The sequence below is a fragment of the Rhamphochromis sp. 'chilingali' genome, assembly GCF_963969265.1.
Source record: "Rhamphochromis sp. 'chilingali' genome assembly, chromosome: 9".
Classification (NCBI taxonomy): Eukaryota; Metazoa; Chordata; class Actinopteri; order Cichliformes; family Cichlidae; genus Rhamphochromis; species Rhamphochromis sp. 'chilingali'.
In genome coordinates this window covers 14,240,147-14,263,402 of record NC_137936.1, presented here as the reverse complement: position 1 = coordinate 14,263,402, position 23,256 = coordinate 14,240,147, and the positions used below count along the sequence as shown (strand labels likewise).

The 23,256-nt window shown below is 40.2% G+C and overlaps 3 protein-coding genes across 4 annotated transcripts in view; 2 read left to right on the top strand and 1 right to left on the bottom strand.

The window, feature by feature from the left end:
- Positions 1-7,378, top strand: part of dlgap4b (discs, large homolog-associated protein 4b) — a 177,580-nt gene extending 170,202 nt beyond the window's left edge. The window contains exons 16-17 of the mRNA XM_080891212.1: positions 366-536; positions 1,418-7,378. Coding sequence (XP_080747338.1) covers positions 366-536; positions 1,418-1,651 — 405 coding nt within the window. The 3' untranslated portion in view covers positions 1,652-7,378. The remainder of the gene's footprint in view (positions 1-365; positions 537-1,417) is intronic.
- Positions 7,379-8,086: 708 nt separating this feature from the next.
- On the top strand, positions 8,087-13,680 carry tgif2 (TGFB-induced factor homeobox 2). Of its 2 annotated transcripts, none has more exons than XM_080892845.1 (4): positions 8,087-8,406; positions 9,836-10,074; positions 10,746-12,161; positions 13,027-13,680. In XM_080892845.1, the coding sequence occupies exons 1-4, from the start codon at positions 8,388-8,390 to the stop codon at positions 13,039-13,041; spliced, it is 1,689 nt and encodes a 562-aa protein (XP_080748971.1). In that variant the 5' UTR covers positions 8,087-8,387; the 3' UTR covers positions 13,042-13,680. The 2 variants fall into 2 exon arrangements, with proteins under 2 accessions (XP_080748971.1, XP_080748970.1); XM_080892844.1 differs by having other exon boundaries at positions 12,573-13,680.
- A 1,722-nt stretch (positions 13,681-15,402) lies between these two features.
- myl9b (myosin, light chain 9b, regulatory) lies at positions 15,403-22,371 on the bottom strand. The gene is made up of 4 exons (XM_080891360.1): positions 22,216-22,371; positions 18,810-19,013; positions 16,379-16,540; positions 15,403-16,281 (listed from the first exon to the last, which is right to left on the bottom strand). Exons 2-4 carry the CDS (start codon positions 18,991-18,993, stop codon positions 16,106-16,108), a joined length of 522 nt encoding a protein of 173 aa, XP_080747486.1. The 5' UTR covers positions 18,994-19,013; positions 22,216-22,371; the 3' UTR covers positions 15,403-16,105.
- Between the last annotated feature and the right edge of the window lie 885 nt (positions 22,372-23,256).

Sequence of the window (23,256 nt, the reverse complement as noted above, 5' to 3'; positions counted from 1 at the left end):
AAACAGGCAAATTTGTCAGAATCCTTCTTTTTTGGAGCTTTAGAGGCTACACCGTGATAGCAGGAAAACAAACTAACCCATAACCAGAATGAGTTTGATTCACATTCTGGACAAAAACTCCAAACTCCAAAAAGAAGTTAAGTTGTTTGGGCTTAAGGGTAGTAATAAAAAAAGAAAAAAGAAAAAACTGTTTTATTTTTAACAAGGTTTCATCAGCTGTGTAACACTTTGTACACTTACGCTTGACTGCAGTCAGCTTTTATATCTCATGATTCTTTTCTCATTGTAATATTCATTACAGTGTTATATAGATTACATGTATTGTATTCTTACTCCTCAATCATTTTCATCTCTCTTCTGGTTAGAATACAAATGCCAACCCACGCCCTACAGCCCAGGACCTGGCTGGTTTTTGGGACCTCCTTCAGCTATCCATTGAAGACATCAGCCTCAAATTTGATGAGCTGTACCATCTCAAGTCCAATGACTGGCAGCCCGTGACATCTGCAGCTGCCCAGTCAAATTCTGAGCGGAAGGTACTTCCCACCCCTGCTGCCCAGTGCCCTGGCTGGGGTAGGAAAGCCGCCGAAACCGGCCTCTCTCCTCCCACCACCACTACCATTGCTCCCACTCTTCTTTTACCCCGCATCCCCTTCGTGGGATGAACTCTTACAAGGCCTCCCTGTCCAAAGGGGCCAGAGTGATCCCTGTAGGCATGCATGGAAAAATTAAAACATCTCAAAGAGGGCTGACGCTTGTGTGTTTTTATGTATGAAGCCCTACTTTGAGCATGCATGTGTCATTTTTCTGATCTGTGTGTTGCAGCGAAGCATGGCTGAGATGCGCTGGTTCATGTGAAAGAATTCTGGCTTTTGTTATTTAAAAGTCTGTGTGCTTGTGTGTCCTTTGTTGATTGTTAATAAGTAACTGTGTGTATATGTGTCTCTGTGCCTGCATCTTTATGTCAGTGGCTGTTTTACCTGTCTCTGAGGTGCTTTTGCTTCTGTTGCTTGTCAGTATACGTGCATCGGGTGTGTCTTGTGAGCCTTATAATTTAAACTTAATGTAAACTCCCCATCAGTTCATGTTACCATTTCATGTCTTTGAAAATTTATATTCAAATGACTGTTTAGTCTTTTTTTTTCTCAGTGTCTTGTTTTTCAGGTGTCTGTACTGTCAGTGTCTCTGTTTATCATGTAAAATCACTGTTATTTCAATCTTAATTGAAGAGAATTAGCCCTGTTGTACTGTCTTGTCAAAGTCCTGTCTGCAGATCTTGTCTAAACTGATGAAAGACCTTGATGTTTCTTGATTATATTTTCTCACTGGATGATATCTGTCTTTTTCCCCCCTTATCTCCTCTTTTCACACATTACTCTTCCCTCTCTGTCACTTTCTGTCACTCCCAACACGACAGGACGAGGAGAAGGTGGCGTCAAAGAAGCCTGGTAAGGTACGACCACCGCTGGGCCGCGAGAAGAGTGCCGACTCTTCATCCAACTCTTCCTTGAGCTCGGCAGAGAAACAGCGACAAGAGGCTCGCAAGCGTCTGCTGGCTGCTAAGAAGGCTGCCTCGTTTCGCCAGAACTCGGCCACAGAGAGCGCAGACAGCATCGAAATTTACGTCCCTGAGGCCCAGACTCGTCTCTGAAAGAAACTGTGAGAGAGGGCCGTTGGGTTGGAACAAAGGACAGTTAAGTGTCAGTTAAACACCTGGAGAAAGGAGAGGAAGCTTTTGCAATGTAAATGAGTCATCTCAGTGAAGATGGGTACGGGTGGAGGGAAAAGAGTGGGAAATTCCTGAGTTTGGAGGGTTTTGACACATTCATACAATAATAGGCTGGTCCTGGTGACTTCAAATGAGCAAACAAGTCATTGAATATTTCTCGGACCCAACGGACTTTGAAGCAGGAGACTCCTCATTTGAGTCTTGCCATTGAAAACCTCAGCTGATGAACTTTATCTTTTCTTGTTACGGTTCTTGATATCATAAAAAATTGTTAATGAAGGTATTGTTATAATGACAATTATATCCTAAAGAATCTATATGAAGACTGTTTTAAATGTTCCTGTATCTCGGCTATAAGATATTTTAAGCAGACAGAAGGCAAGCGTTTATGCTTTTCTGTCTTCCATCGTCCTGCTCTCTTCCCAGACCATTGGCCATCTTGTAGCTTTTGCACAACACCGCCTTGTGGCCATCACAGACACTGCACACATACCACAAACTCACCTGTGTGTCTTCCTCCTATTTATTTGTTTGTTTGTTAACTTTCTTCATCATTTGAGTTATATAAAAATCAGTTTAGATCAGGTTATTACGAATAGTTTTGGTGTGATGAAACTGAAAGTCAGGTTTAAAGGGGTATTTGTATAGGTAGCAGTTACCTCTTGCGTATGTCCTACAGAGTCGATTGTGTCAAAGATGTTTTTTAACAAACTTTAGGTTTAGTGTCTGAATAGATTTTGAATGAGAACGCATCCCAATAATCAGGCAAAGCTTGAGGACATTTTAGGATACGCACTACCGCTCGAAAGTTTGGGGTTTTTTAGAAATGTTTTTGTTTTCTTTGTTTTGTGAAGAGAAGCTCACTTGTTTTAAGCTAATGTAGCACTGACCAGCAGAAATGTTATAATTGGCAGCAATTAATTACAATTACCAACATTTCAGGCATACTTACCTTCACTCCTGTGTTCTAATGGCATGATCCCTAATACCAGTTTGTCATATTAAAAGAATAATTATTAGGAAACCTCTTTCAGTTATGTTAACATAGCTGACAAAACTTGTGCCATTAACAGAAGCCATTACATTACATGCCATTACATTTAATGTTGTTTCTTTCACTGTGGATTAGATGTTTAAAAAGACATTTTAGATAACTAAAATTAAAACAAACTGGGGGGAATTTAAGACTATAACTGAAACAATTTTGTGAACTTGGAACACTAATAAATATATAGAAATAAATATATAGAGGAGAGATCCTTAATTACTATCTGTTAGTTATGTCAAGAAGAGGCTTTGATGTGTTTGAAACTCAGGATCTCTGGACACTGTGAACCAGCTGCTTTCAAAAAGTTATGTGATTTTATTGTAATACCTGGACTGATTTTCCTAAATCTTGTCTTTTATTTATACAGTCCATATAATATTAATTTAAATGGACACTAAACCTAAACATTTTCAAAGAATATAAATTACCGGTAAATTGAAATAAGAGAATCACCCCTGGGAAAATAACTGAAAAACAAACAGTCAAAATAAAAGGTAATTGGAAATGGCTGAAGCAGGTCCAGATATTGTCACTTAATAAAAACATTTATTGACTCATACAATGTTTTGTTTTTTTTTGTTTTTTTTACTACTCTGAGAAGTGCAAACCAGCTCTAAAGAGAACAGAAAGAATGAGATAAAACCCTGTAGATCATTGCGCTAGGAGATGTAAATCACTCATAAATCAGAGTTTCTAGTCTTCTATTGGCAGCTTTATGAAATGGTTCCCATAAGAGCCAAATCATGTTGGTTTGTGAAAAGAACAGTACACACTGTTTAACTTTTCAGGCATGTAATAGGTAGTTCCCTTTTTTTTTAAGAGCGTTTTGAGACTACTCTAAAACCCATAAAGGCTGATCTATCAGGCTCTTAACTATCCAATATTTTTAATCAGCGATACAGTTTTCATAACATTATCAAATAGGTCAGGAGCGCACTGCTTGCATTACCAGTACCATGTTCGCTTCTCGTGTTAAGTTAGAGCAGTCTGCCTGAGAAGCACGAGTCAGCACTCTGCATCTAAAGACCCAGAGTGTCAGTTTTTTTCTCCCCAAGTGAAACATGCAGCTCTCAGCAAAATCAGTGAAAAAAATAATCTATTTATAGTCATGTTGTCAGGCTAGCAGCACTATAACTGATATTTTTGGTATAATTTAAAGATGTGGAATATATCTGAGAAACGTTTTTCACAAATGTGGAAAAATGCAAGCTAAATAAAATGTCATTAATCCGATATAATATAGGAGATAATTACCAGAAACACGAGGGTTATAATTATTTTATTATCAATAAGTTACCAGAATCTTTGACAGGGAACATCTTTCCTGGTGCACTCTTTCTTTCTGTACTGTGTGTGAGCCACAACACTTTATCGAGATAGCTGTCATGCATAGATAGAAGTTAGGTAGCTATCTTGCACTTGCTGATGTAATCTGCCACTGGAGCACAGGATTGATCCCTTGATATAGATTCCAGTAATGATTGATTAATACATTTTGATCTGCAACATTTTTGTAAACCTTTATACGCAGCGTAAGGTTTATCCTGCAGCTGCCCTAAATTAACAGTATTGGCAATTACAAAAATCTTTTTTTAATGTTCGTCTAATGGTCAGTCCACCGGCATGCGCACGCTCTTTAATAAAAATGATGTGTTTAATTCTAAATATAATTATTGTTGGTAACCATGAATTATCAAAGTTGTTGTTTTGCAAAAGAGTTTTTTTTTTTCTTTTTAATGAAGATCCCAATTACTGTTATTTGCTTGCATTCATGAATTAGTTTTTGTGTTTGAATGTTATAAGTCTGATTAATTTCAGACTTGTCTGAGAAGTCCAGTGTACCAGCTCAAGTTTGGGTATATTTTGATTGGTCATTTTTAGTTTTATACATGTTTTCACAGATGTGAAGTGGGAGTTTTGCAAAATTACCTCAAACTTTTGAGGGGTAATGTTTACCCGACAGAATGACACGGGGAACTATATACCGAATATTTATTCCTGTTGTTGGGACGAAATCTTTCACTCCTCCTGGTGTCTTTTGTCTTCTCTTTTCCACTACCTTAGCATTTTCTGTTTGTGCTGTAACTGCAGATACTTAAATATTTGACTTCTTTAAGTGCTTTCATCTAGGCTTCATGCAGCAGGCACAGTGAGCAGGTTTCGTGTTTCCAGAAGTGTTTTTTGATTTTATTTTGCTTCCCATCACTCAACAAAATAACGAAATCAAAGTTCATTGTTACATTATCTCCCCCCCCATCAGAGGAGCACCCAAAATACCTGCACTTATTTTTATTCAAAGAAGACTTTCTTATTAAAGCATTACATACATTAGTGATTGTGTTTTAATCATTTATTCAGTTGCTTTTTTTTCTTTCCACTGAAGACTGCGTAAGCCAAAGATGAATTCACTGTTTTAAATTCATCTTGTGTATTTAAATGTCAGCTTCAAGGAACTCAAATGTCGACTGTGAAAATAGATTAAGTACACTGTAGCCATAGCAACATATAGATTTAAAGATTTTGATAAGTCCATGTTTGACAGCAGAACTGGCCATCACTTGTGGATCAAACCTCTTCGTTTGGTTCATGAACTTAGGAGTTTGCATTTTGAAAAGCATCGTTTCTGAAGTCTGCAGCAACAGGGGCTGATTTTTCTTTTTCTTTTTTTTCACTCAAGAAAACATATGATGTCTCTGCCATGTGTTTACAGTGAAATTACATAGCTGGCATTGCATAATTTGCATGAAGGGGACACATCGCTTTGATTGCACATATCCCCTCACTTTAGATTTTTACACTGCGAGTAGCATACCGAACCAGCGAGTCACCCCTGACATGCCTTAGATCAACCACTGTCATTTGCCTGTCTTCCACTTTCAGTTGGTAAGCAAACAAACTCCAACTGTCCTCTCCTAATTACTTGCCACTGGCCTTAGCTGTTGCAGTGTCTGTTTCTCACCTGCTGTGAACCAGAAGTACATAATTTGAATTGGAAATACCAAGTAAGCACCACTTCTTACTCTTGATTGCTCACCATTCTTTCGCTGTTGTGTTTGCCTGCTGGGGATGTCTCTCAGCCAGAAAAATGGCACAAAGGTGTCAATAGTTGGCTCCGTGATGGCTGTCAGTATACCCCCTTCCGTTTGACTGGGGGTGAATAGGGCCGTTAACATCTGAGGCCTACAGTGTGACTCAAACTTGGTGGTTGGCTTGATTTAATTTCTGACTGTCTGGAAGAACTCGTCTGATGAAATCTTCTCCTAAAATAAGCATAGATGTCTCTTCTATATGTAAGCAGGGCGGCTTCTAGTGGATATATATGTATCAACGACAAGATGACAGTGTCTTCACTCTATGCACTCACTGCCATGTTTTACAATACCTAATAATTATGTAATATGTTACATAATTTCATGTATCATTTTCTTTTCTTCATATTTTTCCCCCACATATTGCTTGCTTGCACAAAACCGTAGGACTTGAATGCAGGTAAAACACAAATGTGGCATCTCCGGCGCACTAAGGGGAGGAGGCCAGGAACACAGAGAAAGTTGTTCTGTGATCTGTTTCAAACTGAGAGTCGAGACTTTTTCCAGCCTGCTGATGACTGTGTCTGTGTGTGTGTGTCTGTGTGTGTGCATGTATGGGAAACCAGGGGATGTAAGTGGGGTACTTAAAGAGACAAAAGAAAGCTCATCTCATACATTTAAACAAAGCTGTTCTTTAGCACACAAATAATCACTGGGGCACACCTAGCTGGATTTCCTGGGTAGGTTTATCAGTGACTCACTCAGTGGCACTGTGGGGGGGGATTGCTGCTCTAAACTATTGATTTTTATGGGTGATAATGAATGGGCTTTTATTTAGCATCACACTAAATGCATGATGAGTTTCATATCAGAGCATAGCTTTGATGAGCAGTCTATATTTTTTTTCTGTGAAAGGGTAAAAGTTTCATTTTGGGAATCCAAGTTTGATACATGTTTGCACATTTAAATGTGTTTCCATCAGACAGTGTGAATCTAGTGAAACTAACCCCACGCAGTACTCTGAAGAGAGGGGGAGGACAAAAAGCTCTTTCGTATCCCTTCATTGTTTCTCTGACTTTGGAATATAACTGGGAAAAGGGGGTGAAGGGCAGGGGCAATACTCTTTTAAACATGAGAGATATGATGTAGCAAAAAGTGTCTGTACAAATCCTAGAAGAAATACTTTATGAAGCAAGCACATACTTTAAATCTGTTCTTTAAACTACTCTTATAGGCTGTGTGTAATTCAAGGTCTGTGGGTTTAGTAAAACTGGTTGTGCTGTCTGAGACAAAGTTGTGAGTGAGTGGATGTGCTCATAAAGTGAGATTTACTTAGATTCTTGTCACTATACTCTGGTAATATTTAAAGTATATGCGCAATACTGAGTAAAAGGGTTGTTTGATATTAAGACAAAACTAATAATCTTGCATTTCTCCCCGTGCTTCTAAAAATGTCTTCTGTAAATAAGAACAAAGTCGGACTAAAATCCCCATCTTTTACAATGCTGTAGAGCTATTTATACTATTTCAAGGTTGTTCAAATGTATAATGCAGAGACCTAAAATTCAATAAATGCACACAGTACTTTCTCAAAAACGTCATCATGGCTGCCTTTATTTTAGTGTTTTGCTCTTTTAAAAAGGTGATTTCCTTTGCTTTTTTGTTTTAAATAAGTGTAAAAATCGTTTTTAACACCGAAAACATACTATGATCTATAGTCTTCATTTACAGTCATCTTACGTTGATTTGTTTGTGCTATCAATCTCACAGAAACCAAAACTCCCGCTTATTTTCTGGAGGAGTTTGAGTCTTCCACAGATGTCGAGAAATCAAAACAGTCCCATTTTTGTCAAACGAGCCTTTCGGGCTTGAACAGAAACCGAGCAAAATGAATAAGAAATCACCAGTCAACTCTTAAGACGCTTGTGTTTTTGTGTTACGTTTTACATATCTCAAACAGAGATATAAGCTATCCCCTGGAGACGATAATAAAATGACCACAGTGGTCTGAAGGGATTACACCGTTGTTATATATACATCCCGCTTGTGTCTATGTAACCACTGGGTTGCTAGTTGCTCCCCTCCGGTTTTAACCGCGTCGAGATAATAAGAATGTTTCAATGACTGCGCTGTATTTTGAATGAAATGGTTCTCCCGTCACTCACTGTGACACCGAGCCAGTCTTCTGCCTGAAAACGCGCCGCGATTGGCGCATGTTCGCCTAGGAATAAACGCCGCGACGCGATTGGCCGACAGCTGTGAAAGGGGTGGGACGGACTGTCAAGATTAGCAAACCGCTGCAGGTAAAAGGAAGGAGCGACAGAAGACAGCCAACATTTATCTTTGCAAGAAAGCGAAGAGTGTGGTGGAAATGTGACTTTTGTTTTCTCCTCACCTCCGTGCGGCACAACTCTAGCGGCGACGGCTTTTAGTTTTTTTGGAGTCGGGACGAGAGCACCAACACCTTCGGCGCCTTGGAAGAAAGTGTCGCTGTGTCAACCATCGTTTGGCTCCCGGGCACGCTTTGTAACAACGAGCAACTTGGACAGCTGCGTGTTTTCCATACAGCTATCGACAAAGAATGAAAGCAGCCAAAAGAGGTGAGCTCTACTCGTCTTTTGCCGTGTCCGTTTCTCGCCAGCGGAGTGTCTGCCTACGAGCCCCTGCGTGGCTTTTCGCTGTTGACTCTGGCTGGTATGCGGGGGTTTTTGTTGCGAGCAAATGCAGCGTGTGTTTGTGTTGAAATTTGGAGGGACAGCTAGCCAGCTAGTTATCTCTGGAGGCAGGCATGGTGTCCATCTGGCGGAGCGACATGCGGGGAGGCTGTGCGTCCCTGCTCGCCTCCTTTTGTGCCTTCCACATGGCTAATTTACCCGTTTTCCCTCCAGGTTGGTCATATTTTATTTTATGCAAGTAGTGGGGGTTTTTGTTTTGTATTTTGAAATGCATCCTAATTTCTCTAACAAAGCGGTCTGTTGTGCATAGCTGGGCGATCATTTTTTTTCTTTTTACGGTCTCAGCAGCCTGAGGCCGTGACCATGTATTAAACTTTTTTACTTTTTCAAGGCTTTCCAAGGCGACCCCGAGCTCCAGATGCCTACAAAGGTAGAGAGGACATTTTGTAAACACAAGTTGATCAGCGTGATGCTGATGTGACAAGCTGGCCTATCGGAATGAAACCTTACTAAGCCAGCCCTGCACTGAATTGTATTTGCTTGCTGTCAGTAAGATAGTTTGGAGAGTTTTTTTTGTTGTAGATCTTAAAGGGTCCGTGCCGTGAGCCAGTGGAGTTGTAGTATCACGTACGTCACGCCTCTTCGGGGCACTGCAGGGAATGCCTCAAATCTCTGTCAAGCGAGAAGTCCTGTTTTTTGTCAGACCCAGTTTGACCACATTAAGGCTGTTTTTTGAAATATCTATCCTATTCATAGAGTCGGGCTGTCTGAAATGTTTTTATTAATAGTAATAGCTGTTTTATTTCCCTCCTGCCCTTTTTGTTGAATCGGCTCGAGGTGCTTTGCATTGTCAATAGATTCCTGGGCCACTAGCTACTGTGATGTTGATATGGCCACAATGTCTTTGTGAGGACAGGCGCTACCCCCGGGGGTCAGGTTTCACCCAGCCCCACAGAAGGACATTTACTGCATTCACTTGCCCACCCCTGGGATCAGGCATGCTCCATTTTGAGGGGAGATTCCCTCCAGTGCCAACCATAAGTCTTTTTTTGCAAGGCATGTGTAGCACAATATCACAAAGCTCTTGTAAATCTGTTTGTTACTATGTAATAGTTAAAAAAATAGCAGTAAACAAGTACTGTTACTTTTATGTCCTTGATCAAACAGTTACCTTCCTTTAATGTTTGTTTACCTGGTGTCTGAAGAACTGTGCCTAAACCACACCATGCATGAGCCAGAATAAGTGATGGGTAACATCAGAATCAGAATACTTTATAAGGACTACCTCCTACAAACCAAGTCAGCCAGGGGTGTAAAAGTCAAAGTGACTGACGTCTTGCCTATTTTCTCTCAGCTCTCACAGAGGATACTTGCCCGGAGCGTGAGGAGCACACCTCAGCGGACAGCGATGATGGCTCCCCGCTTGACCTGTCAGGAAGGGGACTCTCTGGGAAGCGCCGTCGCCGTGGTAACCTGCCCAAGGAGGCGGTGCAGATTCTCAAGAGCTGGCTGTACGAGCACCGCTTCAACGCCTACCCTTCAGAGCAGGAGAAACAAAGTCTGTCGAGCCAAACCAGCCTCACGGTGCTGCAGGTAAGGAGCAGGTTTTCATTTATTGATTTATTCTTTTCACTCGCGAGAGAAACTTGCATCAGAGGCACGACGCTACGTCTGTTAGTACAAACAAGTGTGACGCGTATTTGGCTGATGATGTCTGATGGATTGTGCATGTAAATCTAAAAGCACTTGCTGCTTTAACTGCTCTTTCTGATTGTGAACAAGTGAAAGCAAAACAATAGTTGAATGTTAGTGGAATGTATGCATTGTACTAAAGAGAATAGCATTTTTCCCAGCCTTCCTTTTTTTACTTTGTTGCATCAGTGGTAGACGTTTCCTCTTTCCCTCCCAACACGTAGGCATGCACAGACAGGCTGCATTAGATAAGGCATTTGCAGATCAGTATGAGGCTGCAGCAGAGTTTCTTGTTATGTAGTCAGTTCACTGGAATGCCTTTGACTGGCTTCTCTGTGGCTCAGCATATTTGAGCTCAAACCTTCATTGCTGCCAGCTGTATGGGGGCACTCACGCCTTGTCTTGTCATGTGAGAGGCTGTACCACTAGAGGGAGTGGTGCTTGGGTACAGGTTTAGGTGAAGAAACGTTGCTGTTTGCGTCAGTTGTCTGACACTTCTTTTAGGCTGGTAAGCAGAAAATATTGGTTCTTCTCATACCTGAAATCTACAGTTTTTGTATTTATTTTCCCAGATCTGTAACTGGTTCATCAACGCACGTCGCCGCCTGCTCCCTGACCTGCTTCGCAAGGATGGCAAAGATCCCACCAAGTTCACCATCTCTCGCAAGGTTGTAGGTAGAAATGAGGGCCACTCCTCTCCCAACCCATTGCCGGAGCGCCCATCTGTCATTCATTCTGCCCCTGTTTTCGACCTCGGTGTTCTCGGAAGCACAGCAACAGCTATTCTGACAGGAGCAGGTTACCCTGGTAAGGAAGTGTCAGTCCAGGCACTGATGAAGCTGGATGCACAAAGTCTGCTGATGAAAGTGAAAGAACAGGGGCCTTATTTGGCAAGTCTTGCCAGCAGAAATACAGCAGCTAGCACCACCAATGGCCTCTTCAACACACCTCCACCAACTCCTCCAGATCAATGCGCTCCCCCGGACTTTAGTGCTTTGCGCCTCCTCGCAGATGTAGCTGCGCAGAAAGCTATAGAGCTGGAAAACGAAATGAAGCTGAAGAGCCAGAATAAACCCACAGAGACTGAACAAGCAGAGTCACAGAGCAGCACTTGTAACCGAGAGATAGGCCTCACACCTCCTCCAGAAGACAACCAACAAGTCTTGGATCCTTCCAGGGTGCAGCATCTAATGGAGACAGCTATGACCGTTCCAGCATCAGATGTGCCTTCGGGAAAGGATTCGGTGCCTGCGAGTACAGAAGCATCTCTTCCAGTCCCAGCTCCAGTCTTTTTCTCAGCTCCAGGGATATCACCTCTTCATATGAATAAAGTCATCGTTTGCCACATAGAGCAGGATCAGCCTCAACTTCTTACAGCCCATCTGCCAACCATGATGCCAGTACCTGCCTTAGTCTTAAAACAGCAAGATCCTCACAAACCAGTAGCTGCTCCAGCCTCACCAGCTTTAGCCTTCAGCTCAGTTGCAACTCCGTTGTCCACTACATGTCCTGCAAGTGTGCCGGGCTCAGTGCCATCCCCAGTCCTTCTGCCAGTCACAAATGTATCTTCCGTCTCTGCAAATCAGGAGTTATCCACAAATGTAGCTGTTGTTCCACCCACCAGAGGAATACCACTTCAGCTGCCATGTCCCAGGTCCCCCTCAACTCCAGTTGCAGTAGCATGCCCACTGCCATCTTCAGCTGTCATGTCTTCTGAAGCCCCAGTTACAAGCCCAGCATCAGCCTCTGCCCAGGTTTCAGCCGCTGCCTCAGTTTCGCCCCAGTCCGCATCCATCACACCTCCTCTTGGCCTCAGTTCCCAGCACACCGCCTCCCAGCAGCCCACGTCCCCGAGCAGTACCAGCACAAGTAGCAGTAGTTCACAGAGGAATTCAGCTTCTGTGCCCCGTGTTTGGAGCATGGTCACCAGGCAAAGCCGCTCCCTGGGGAAAACCCCCATTAGTGCCGTGTGGGGCCCACTGCACCCGGTGAGTGAAACTGTCAACTAGGAGCTCTTTTAAAAATATATATATAGTTGTGTAGACCAAACACTAATTTTAGTATGGACAACACTATATTGGAGAATGTATTATTATTATTTTTTTTATTTTTTTATTCATCACCAGTACGTTTTGATATGATTTTTAAACCTGAGCCTGTAGAATGTGCAGCGGGGAATTAGTTAATCAGATGTGCAAACTGGGATGAAGTAAAGTAACCAACATAATGGTACTTATAAAATAGAAAAAGAGATGGGAAAGAGACTGTGTTTATTATGCTGTTTGACAACAGAAGGGGGTTTTCTTAAATCACTTTCATAATGAACATTCCTGTAGCGTAAATGCAAAAAAAAATTTTTATGTTTGTTTTGTTTTTTAACCTCTTACCATTTTTACCAGGATGTATTGATCGCCCACTTTTTGGTGTAATTGGCACCACCAGCAAAGTTGGCCTCTTTAGTAGCAGTACTGGATTTTATTGAATGTACAAAAGACACTGACTGCGAAACATCCACTCCCCTCTAGGATAAAAATGAGGGCATGGTTTTGTTTTAATATTCACATCACCATCTTCTTAGTTTAGTGCAATGTGTTTATTTTTTTATTATTATTATTATTCATTTTTTTGGGATGAGAGAAACTGATTTTTACAGCAGCAAGCTCGGACCCTTTCATAATGTATTCCTGTTGTTTTAGTTAAAAGGGGAGTGACTTGTTGTGTCAACTTTCTGCGAAGTATATGCTTTTTTTTTTTTTTTTTTTTTTTGCCCTTTTTTTTTTCTACAGTTATATCTGTAGTTTTAATTAAAATCAGTATTATAGTGATTTAGCCAAAAACATGTTTTTCTTCTAGGCAATCATCTGTTAACATGAAGCCCTCACAACTCCACGACGCATTCAGTTTAGTGAGAGAAATGGTGCTTTTATGGTTTATAATATTTATGGTTTCTATGTTCCCATTTTATTCAGCAGATATTTCTCTGTGCACATAGGTTCTCTGCAAAGCAAATGTACCACACTCAGTAGCTGACTTTTTGTATATTTAATGTTCTAGTATTTCCTCATCTGTGATTTCCACTTTTATTTACAAATGGTTTCTATAGACTTTCTAATCATAAAGTTTTAGTTTCCATGAAACTGTAATAGGATGAACCACAATTTGTGGCTAAATGCCATCTCAACTTTTAACAGTAGCAGTGTTTGTGGGAAAGTTACATTTGTATGAGAATAATGCTGTAGCAAAAGTTAATCTACAATACTATCATGTTTACCAGTGTTACCGAGCTGTGTTTAGCTCAAACGGTTAGGTTTATTCTGCGTTTTTGTTTAAATAAATGTGTGGGTTGTAAATGTTGTCATACTGCCAAGCATCGACCATCACAATCATTCCTAGAAAAAAAAAAAAAAAAAAATTTTCTTTTTTTTTTCTTTCCTGTCTTGCTCTTGTCAGATATGAACATGGGAAAATGGTCATACATTTTTATTTTACTGTTGTTGTTTTGTTTTTTTTGTTTGTTTGTTTTTGTTTCCTCACTGCCACTTGTATTTCAGGATTTAGATTTTTCTTTTTAAGGCTTTATTTTGTTCAGGTATTCTGTCTGATGTGCATTTATACCTCAATTTACAAAAGTCATGTCAGACTTGGGTCATGTCAAGGATATTAAGTATTAAACGCAATCTTTCTTTCTTTTCTTTTTTTTTTTCTTTCTTTTTTTCCATTGATGCTAAATCATGTCACTGTGAGTACACCTTAATGGTTGTAATACTGGATGGATGACTAAGGCGTTTTTGTTTAATGGCAGTGCTTTATATTAAGTTTCCTATGATGTGCTTTTTTTTTTTTTTTCTTTTTTTTTTGATGTTTTGACTTAAGCTTTATAACTGTGTGGCCTCTGTAGAGCTACATGCATTCAAAACGTGATCATTCAATTTCATGTGACTCGCAACTGACTGCTGGTAGTATGGCTGACTGTTGTGCCTTAAACCTACAACTGATTAAGATGTCTCATTTTATATTAAAGACTTAAACAGTCTGTGCAATATATGCCTTAAATTTAAAATGTCTTGTCTTTTTTTTTTCTTTTCTTTTTTTTTTTGTATGAGCCTTTCAAGGAAATAAAATTTCAAAACTGTTTATAAATGTTTCATTTGTCTTTGTTTTGCTTCTGAAAGCAAATTGATCACTTGTGAGTTCCTTCTGTGCAGTAGTGGGGTTGACTTCGATTTCTTCAAACATCTTGGCTAAAATTCAGAAATTTAAAAACCTTTGAAGCTGCTTTTAAAGGTTTAAATATCGAAGTTTCTAACTTGCAATCTGTCTATCATTGTGAGATGTTTCGTTTAAAAAAACAAACAAAAAAAACAAAACAGGAAGCATTCTTTTTTTTACTTTTAGCAAATTACAAAATTTAAATGACAAAATATCTATTTGAAACAGCTTTCAAATAGCATGTTTATTTTAGCCCATCTACTACTGTGTGTGTGTGTGTGTGTGTGTGCGCGCACATGTACTCCCAGATATGTGTTTAATCTAAACGAGTAAAAATATGATTCTGTAGGGTTTATGGTGGCACTTGTCTTTATATACAGAGGCAAGAAGTTTTATTACAATTGGACCAATTTAATGGGACAAATTGATTTGCTGTTGAGGAAAATCTTTATTTTACTGTCCAGATGTTATAATAGCAACCCGACACCTAGATTTCTTCTGGTCTATGATATGAGATTTAAAAATTTAAGCAACTAGAAAGGGGTGGGGTGGGTGGGGGGGTTGCAACATACAACAGCTCATGCATATTTGTTTCTGTTCATATGCAAGTCATGTAAACATAGCTGGGATGTCATATTTCTCAAAATGAATCCAATGTTTCTTTCTGTCCTACCTCAAAGGCTCAGCCTAACAAGCAGAGAAAAAAAGTGTTACATTTTAATCAAATTTATTAAAAACTGGTCCATTCTCTTTAAACCCCTGATAAAGACACAAAACAACCAAAAACCATTCATGTCAGTAAATGTGTGTTAGTGAATATGTACTTATTTAGTTAACGCTGCAACATGAAGTAGCTGTAAGTAAATATTTATTGGTTGCATTCCAGCTCAATTTAAGTATCTGGCAGTTATGTAAAGCACAATACTGTACTGCAGCTTTGTAGGAAAAAAAGCGCTGTCATGAAATGCTAGAAATGTTTGAATGCAGGCATGGTGCAACATTTTAAAAATACGCCGAACACACTCTCCACTCACTTTATTTGCCTGAGAAATTTCGAAACTGAATTCCTTCAACAACACAGACATACCCGATCCTTTAACAAATACACACAACCAGCTGACGGGAGGATGATCTCACTTTTGACTGCCATTCCTAGTGACCATTTCAACTACAGGAAATATTTGCACCACATTTGATTGTCTAAACCAAATAAAAATGATGAAAGGTCAGGTTTTTTTTTTTTCTTTAATCTGTTTTCATCATACAAGGATATATATTAGACAGAAAAGGAGACAAGTTGCGCAGGTGTGGTAGCTAACTGGCAGGAAGAGGTAAACATGGCTGGTATTGTATGAAGTACGTCAAATGGCCTCTGCACAAATACACAGATCTGCTTAATGCATCTCCAAAATCCAATCATGTTGTCTACAAAGGCCAGAAAAACTGCAGTCAATATGGATGAAGACAGGTGCAACATCTGGAATGATGTTTAAATGTAAAAAACAAAAAAGTGGATCTCAAATTACTTCAGACATGCCACCCTTGTTAAACATGTAGGTATTTAAATGTACAATAATTTATTTCTGCCATTTTATAAAAGATATACTTCAGTCCTACATGAATTCCTTTCAAATCTGCAAGATTGACAAAGACAGGAGCTACAGATGGATTTGTGGTGCAGCATGTGTGCAGGGGGGAGGCCAGAGGCAGTCATTTTCTCCCTCTACTCGTCATCCTTGTCTTTGGCGCCATGTTTGAGGATGCGGGTGAACTCTGCATAGTTGAAGTTGCCCTTCTTGTCGATGGGAGCCTCCCGAAATAGCTCGTCCACTTCTTCATCTGTGAAGCGGTCACCCATGGTGGTCAGCAGCTCTCTCAAATGGTCCTCGTGGATCACACCTTGGACGTGGAGAATTGAGAGGGGAGTTAATGATCCGAGCCCTGGCAGAGTGAAACGGGATTTGTGCGTGTGTGTACAAGATGCGTATTGACCCACCAGATCCCTCCTCATCAAAGCAGGCAAAGGCATTGCGGATGACATCCTCGGGGTCTGTTCCATTGAGCCTCTCTCCAAACATGGTAAGGAACATGGTGAAGTTAATGGGCCCTGGTGCTTCGCTCATCATCCCCTCCAGATATTCATCAGAAGGGTTCTTACCTGAGGAAGAATATCGTCACATGCATCCATCGCTCATCTAGGAATTAACATCTTGTTGTCTGATAATAAGAAATAATCGGCCCAAACCAGCAAGTGTGGATGAACATTTAAGTGTCACTTATAGTTAGTTTACCTGGAATCACAGGTCTTTGCTATTCTTGTTGTGGTCCTTACATACTCAACCCAAGATCCATTTTAATTGCACATTTTCCTGCTTTTGGTAATCCTGTTTTAATAAATATTTCAAGTATTCTTTCGTACTCTTATGTACAATTTGAAGTGGTAATGACTTCCACCTCAACACCCCTCTAAAAATCAACGTTTTCTGTATATTATTTGATTCAACTTTCAGCCATGTGAATCTCCTTTCTGTTGCAAATCCTATTTAACAAGTATATTGACTAAAATCGCAAAAGTGTCTTTAATATAGTCAGTGTTGGTCAAGTTACTTGAAAAAAGTAATCAGTAACTAATTACTGATTACTTCTCCAAACAAGTAATCCCGTTACTTTACTGATTACTTATTTTCAAAAGTAATTAATTACTTAGTTACTTTTTAAAAACACAATTTACAACCTGAATAGGTGATAAAGCGATAGATCTTTCAGCCCAATTCTACTTTTTCTACATAATCCATCATATAAAATGTAATCAAATGGAAAAGTCTCTTTTTAAAATTTAACGGGAGGTCGAGACCTACTACAGCCGGGAGGAACACCGCTTTCCCGGCACATCGTGCCTCAACCTCCCGGTCGGCTTCGAGCCGCCATCCGAAGAATGCGGCTAAAAGTTTTGCGAGATCTCGCAAAACTAACTCGGGATCTCGCAAAAGTCCGTCTTAATTTTTTTTCTCCCATGTCCCCTGCGGGGCTCCGTATTTAACTTCATGCATCAAGAAAACATTTAATTATATGCAACATTCTCTGACTTGAATAAATTAGTTTAACATTTAAACCTATTTTCTGCACATTCCGGCACATAAAATAAAATATTTTTTGTGTTTACACTCAGTCTTTCAAATAGATGCAAGTAAAACACAGCAGAAAATAAATAAAGTCAAAGACTAGCGGTCCTTTTGCTCTATTTTCACCTGTAAAGCAGGAGTAGGGTAGGCGGAGGTTTGCCCTGGTGCAGGTGTGCCGCAGCGGTCAGTGGAAGAATCCGCGAGTTTCTCTGTAAGTTTCCCATTACGTCATAGCGCACTCGGTGCTTGCTTGGAAGTTTAGGGGTTGTTTTCGCTGTAAAAAGAAGTTTTCTTCCCACGCACGATGGACACTAATGTTTTTGTCACTTTTTATGGAATCAAACTCAAAGTAAGGTCAGTACTTCCACGCTTTAAACGCTGCACGCTCATACTCTCTCCTGCACTTGATATTTGATCCATTGTTGATCTGCACACAGCTGTTGCCACGAACGTCGCACTCGCTTACGTCACTGTCATGAGACATTCTCGCAAAAAGATTCAGGGTTTTAGTAACGCAGTAACGCAGCGTTCCTACGGGAAAGTAACGGTAATCTAATTACCGTTTTTGCAATAGTAATCCCTTACTTTACTCGTTACTTGAAAAAAGTAATCGGATTACAGTAACGCGTTACTGCCCATCTCTGAATATAGTACAGTTGGCAACCTTGTCATACTTGCACTTCTTATTAAACTTAACAGAGTATGGACTGATCCCAGATTACCATGCATCTCATTTGCACTGGTTCTGTACTGCAGTGCAAAGTGTGCAGCTACTATTTGATTTCTTTTGACGAAGCACTGGACTCGATCACACTGCAGTAACCAAAACTGTGTCAGAACTAATGCATTTAGAACCAGTTTTAAGTATTTGATCTCTGTTACAGTTACTATGTTACACTTCATTTTGGGATTATTTAACATATTTATTTTTTAATTAAAAAGGCACATTTGACTAGCTAAAGCCTCAGTCTTATATCTTAATATATATGTATTAAAAGGGCTGTTCCAGTACTTTGGCGCTGAACTTCCACACACTTGGAAAACATTTTTCTGATTCCCTAATTTTTCACTCTCTTTCTGATCTCCCTGCCTAAACTTGGAAAACAGAAATAACCCTGACAACATCATCACCATCATCACCATCATCTCTGGCAATCACCAGAACTGCAGTTTTGCTAATCCTCCAGTTTTATAATGTGGAAAAAACAATGCCCTCAATTCCTAAGGGAAGTTCCTCTTACAAGTAAAATGTGACCTGTTTAGTAGTATATATTTTGTCACGTCTATAAATGTAACACTGTTTACCCAGAGAGGCCAACATGTCATGCAGATCTTCCTTGTCGATGAAACCATCTCTGTTCTGGTCGATCATGTTGAACGCCTCTTTAAACTCCTGAATCTGAGACTGATCAAACATAGCAAAGACATTGGAGGTGGCTCTCTGCGGGCGCTTCTTGGTGGTCTTTCCCTTGGCACGTTTGCTCGACATGGTGGCGTCTGGATCTGGACCTGTGCACATATTCGTAAATTAGATAAAAGCGTTGTAACCCCCAAAGACATTATACAAAGAGAGAGCAGTCTTTTTTTTTCTTTTTTTTTTTTTTACACAGCGAATGAATTGTGAATTAATGACACGCGGTAGTAACATCACCTTAGTTACCCAGCTCAAGATGTCGTACTTCTTTGGGACTCGACCACATTTATCTACTCTTTTCCTGCACAAACCTGCCTGTCCCTCTATTCTCCGCATCCTATTGCACGTTGGCTCCAACACAATCAAACAATTGAACACACTCACATGCGCAGACAAATGGAAAATCCCTGCAGACCCTGACACGAGTGGCAGGTTTAATTCTGGAAGGAGATTGAGTTAGCTGCTGCTTGTACTGTGAAGACATGTCATTTTCACACTCATCTCAGCACCTGACATTTAGCGAGACTGCGATTCCCTCTCTAGGGGAAGTGAGAGAAAGAAATTTACCAGCATGGGGGCAAGCTGAAAAAAAGAAAGGAAAAGAAATGACAAACCAACCCCCACACACACCACCTAATGTACATAATGCCAATTCTCTTATGGTTTAATGATGATGTGGATAATGGTGTCAAACTCCACATAATGTGCCTATAATTTACATAATTTTTATATCCATCAAACCTTTTGGTGACTTGTGCCTTATAGATCAGACCATTGCCACCCTGGAAGAGACTGCTCCCATAAGATTAGACACGTTTCATCACAGGATGTGAAATACAAGAGTGAGTCAGTGACAGCTCATTGCAACTTGTGCAGCCTGAGAAAACAGACAGAATGTAGCATCGCGTCTTTTCTTCATCAGCGTCATGTGATTCTATTAGAGTGATTAGAACAATAGCAAGGGAGCATTTCTGTTTATTTTCAACTCTTCTGTTCTAGACATCATACTAGAATAAACTTCCCAAACACTGACTAATACATCTTGTGTCAAGAAATGCTACCTAACAATGATTACGAAAATAGAAAAGCAGTACAGTAACGGTCAATCAGCAACGCACAGACACACTGTTTGTTCTTTCAGCATGTGCTGGTTCTCTATATCGGCTCTCAGTCATCAAAAATAAATAAATAAATAAATAAAAAAATACAGTAGGCTGTGCATATTTCCACAGCAGACAGCAAGTTTTGTTTAACTGCTCAGATAATATGAAAAGCTTTTTTTAGTTTCTCCTCACATGAATCTGTCGATAAGTTGGCCAAACTGCTTTAGCATTGGTTTAAATGTGTGTACTTAACAACTCTGTGCAGAAAAGGTGAACACAATTCAGTGTTTGTTTGGTTTTTTGTTTTTGAGACAAAATGAACTATAATCCCTTTATTTAATTGCATGCTTTAATGGCTACGTGCATTCTTCACTGCTCCATTTTCACAAAAGGTAATGCCTCTGTAACAGTGTCATCGTATTTAAAGGGCTGGGCTAGTCTTAAATTTCTGCGTCTCCTGTGCATTTTGCCAGCATGATTCATAAAAGGCTTCACCGAAAAGCATGTGAAGACAGGTTTGCCTATCTAACTGGTCCTTTATCTTTTTAAAACTAAATATAAAAAGGTTCTTCTTGTGTTGATTTCTATACAGATGAATGCACTGTGATAGAATTTGAATTTTTATTGCCAATGCAAATCAGGATGTCCGACCTAGGCTCTGCCCCAAGTTTCCAAATGGCTAACATTTACATAAAGACATAAAAATCCAGATATGGATCTGCATGCTTGGGTTCCCGCTAAAAATGGTACAGGAAGGGTGTTTATACAACTGTGTGCCAAGTGAAGCAGAGACACACACACTCTCATTCCCTCTTTCATCACAGACACATGTTGGATTAATCCTTCCTTTCATTTGGCTACTGTTTGGCTGGTTCAGTCCCATTGTGTGCCAGAAAAATGAAGCAATCTGGAAGGTGTGCAATTGGCCCAAAGCCTTCCCATTCTCCATCTCTCAGTCGTTGAGGAAGCTGGAAACAAAACAGTGTATAGCTCTACTTGATGGTTTCAGGAACAGAGGAATTCCTCCGCCTGATTACAGCGTCTCCCTCCTGCCTAGATGGTAAAGTCCTCACACAACACAAAACGCTTGGATTATGCAGACACTTTGCTTAAGTCTCAAATGAAGTGGCTCAAGCGTAAACAGTCCAATGTGAGGTATGTAGTGGAAATTAGTTATCTGTATTGTGGAGTCTTGTTTGGCCTCACTGATAGAATTCTTGCAGTGTAATGAGAGAGGCTCACTGGTATGTATCTCTACATCGATATCGCTTTGAAATGAGATCCATGTAAACTTCTGACAGACTCTGTGAGAGTGAGATTATGTCATAGCTCACATTTTTAAGCTGCAATAAGACAGAACCTGGTTTCAAGTCCCTCTGTATCTGGTGCTGTAGCAACAGCTAAAAACTCCCGCATTCTCCACAGAGTGAATCAACAATGATTCATAAAGAAGCTGAAAAAACAAGTATTTTTGACAGCAACGTAAGCGTTTGGCTGACGTGCCTCAGCTCAGCTTGTGTTAACAATTGTATTTGTTCTCCGGCTGCCTCGGCTCCTCCATGGACCCTTTTATCCACCGAGGAGTGACAAAGCTTCTCTGTCCCTCTGGCCAACGAGGACAGACACCCACGCTCACACTCTGCTATCATCAAACATTCAGGCTGTCATCCCACAGCCTTATATCAGGTCGTGCAGGTCAATATTACTGAAGCGCAGACCAAGAGGCCAACGGTCAGGAATTCCAAAAGCAAACAGAGTGAAGAGAAATCTCATCGCCTATAAAAAGACATCATCAGAGGAGTGTGTGTGTGTGTGTAAGACAGTGTGAATGACACGGCTCTAAACGGGTCAGCTGCATTCAGAAATTCCCCTGTTTAATGTGCCTTGGTGATGACATGGAAGTAAGCACACATCCATACAGTTTATGCACAAATTCAGACTCTGAGATAAATAACATCTTCAAGTTTCTCCCTGTCTTTATCAAGGGATGAAAATTTCCTACTGCTCCTTCCTTGTTTCCCATTTCAGCAGCTCCCTGTAACTGTATCCTCACTTTCACCCTCGCCACTGACAGATGAGCATTGTACCCAAAAATCTACACATCAAATTCACTTGTGGCCCACCAAACAACAGCTCTAAAGCTATGTATTGTCTATTTGTTCAATCCAGGCTTAAAAACAGCTTTTATTCTCACCTTTCCTTCAAGTAGAAATGTTTGGGAGTACTTCAAACTCCTTTTGTCTGGCCCCGAAACAGCAGTGGGAAGAGAAGCAGGCACTGAAAAGTTTGCTCAAAGAGTCAGACTCCCAGTGGGTCCCTCCCCTTTCTATCCGAGCCAATGGAGAGACTGGCCTGTCCTGCACAAAGACATCCCAGGCCAGGCCATTTCTCCATACAAGGCAAAAGAATGCACAGGCTACAGCTTGCTACTGCCACAGACGCTGCTCGGGATGTTTGGGGGAAAAGGGAGAAATGACAGGAACTACGATAAGGCTGCCTTATTTAGAGAAAAGGGCCTAAACATTTAGAGGCTCTGCATGGTGGAGCGGTGGAAGCACAAGGAAAGAGAGTTGTGAGCAGTTGCAGAGCCGTTTGGGAAAGGAGTGTTTCTTTCGCAAGACCGTGGGTTTCCTTAAATAGGCAGTGTGGCTGGTCACCACAGAGGCCTGACTGCAAAAGAAACACCTTGAATGATGTCATTAAGGCAACGTCTGTTTTGTGGTCGCCTACCCATCCTGTCCATGAACAATGCTTGCTATGAAGACTAGTCTGACAACCCCTTTTCCTCACTTTTTGTCAGTTTCTATCAGGTTGTTGTCAGAGAAATATATTTTGTCTGTGTGTAACATCTTATTGTTTCTTGTTTGGTGTTGCATAATGCATTATATTTTTATGCTTTTTCGATTAATGTGGGTTTAACATTTCAAAGTTTTAAAGGATTGTTTGTCCTTTCAGTGTTGTTGCAGTGAAAATGAAGTTCTGTGATACAATCAGATTGGCTAATATAAAAGTAACAGCAGACAAAATATTAAGCACAACCTAACTTAAAATGAAGTAGAATAGCTCCATAAATTACAAAACAACTCAAACAAAATAGTTCAATAATCTATAAATTACACAAAATTAAAGGGCTCAGAAAACCAAAGTAAATTAAAGTAATAATCAAAATATAATACAATAGAATGCTATTTAAAAAGTGGAATATAATACAAAAAGGGGCTTAGTAGGGTAGTGC

Excerpts from the sequence above, each read along its gene's own strand:
- tgif2 (XM_080892844.1), top strand. Across the intron at positions 10,075-10,745 it reads CCAGCCTCACGGTGCTGCAG|ATCTGTAACTGGTTCATCAA; the intron begins GTAAGGAGCAGG and ends TTATTTTCCCAG. Across the intron at positions 12,162-12,572 it reads TGTGGGGCCCACTGCACCCG|GATGTATTGATCGCCCACTT; the intron begins GTGAGTGAAACT and ends CATTTTTACCAG.
- myl9b (XM_080891360.1), bottom strand. The coding sequence starts at position 18,993 with ATGTCGAGCAAACGTGCCAAGGGAAAGACCACCAAGAAGCGCCCGCAG. Across the intron at positions 16,541-18,809 it reads TGACATGTTGGCCTCTCTGG|GTAAGAACCCTTCTGATGAA; the intron begins GTAAACAGTGTT and ends ATTCTTCCTCAG. Across the intron at positions 16,282-16,378 it reads CTTTGATGAGGAGGGATCTG|GTGTGATCCACGAGGACCAT; the intron begins GTGGGTCAATAC and ends TCCACGTCCAAG.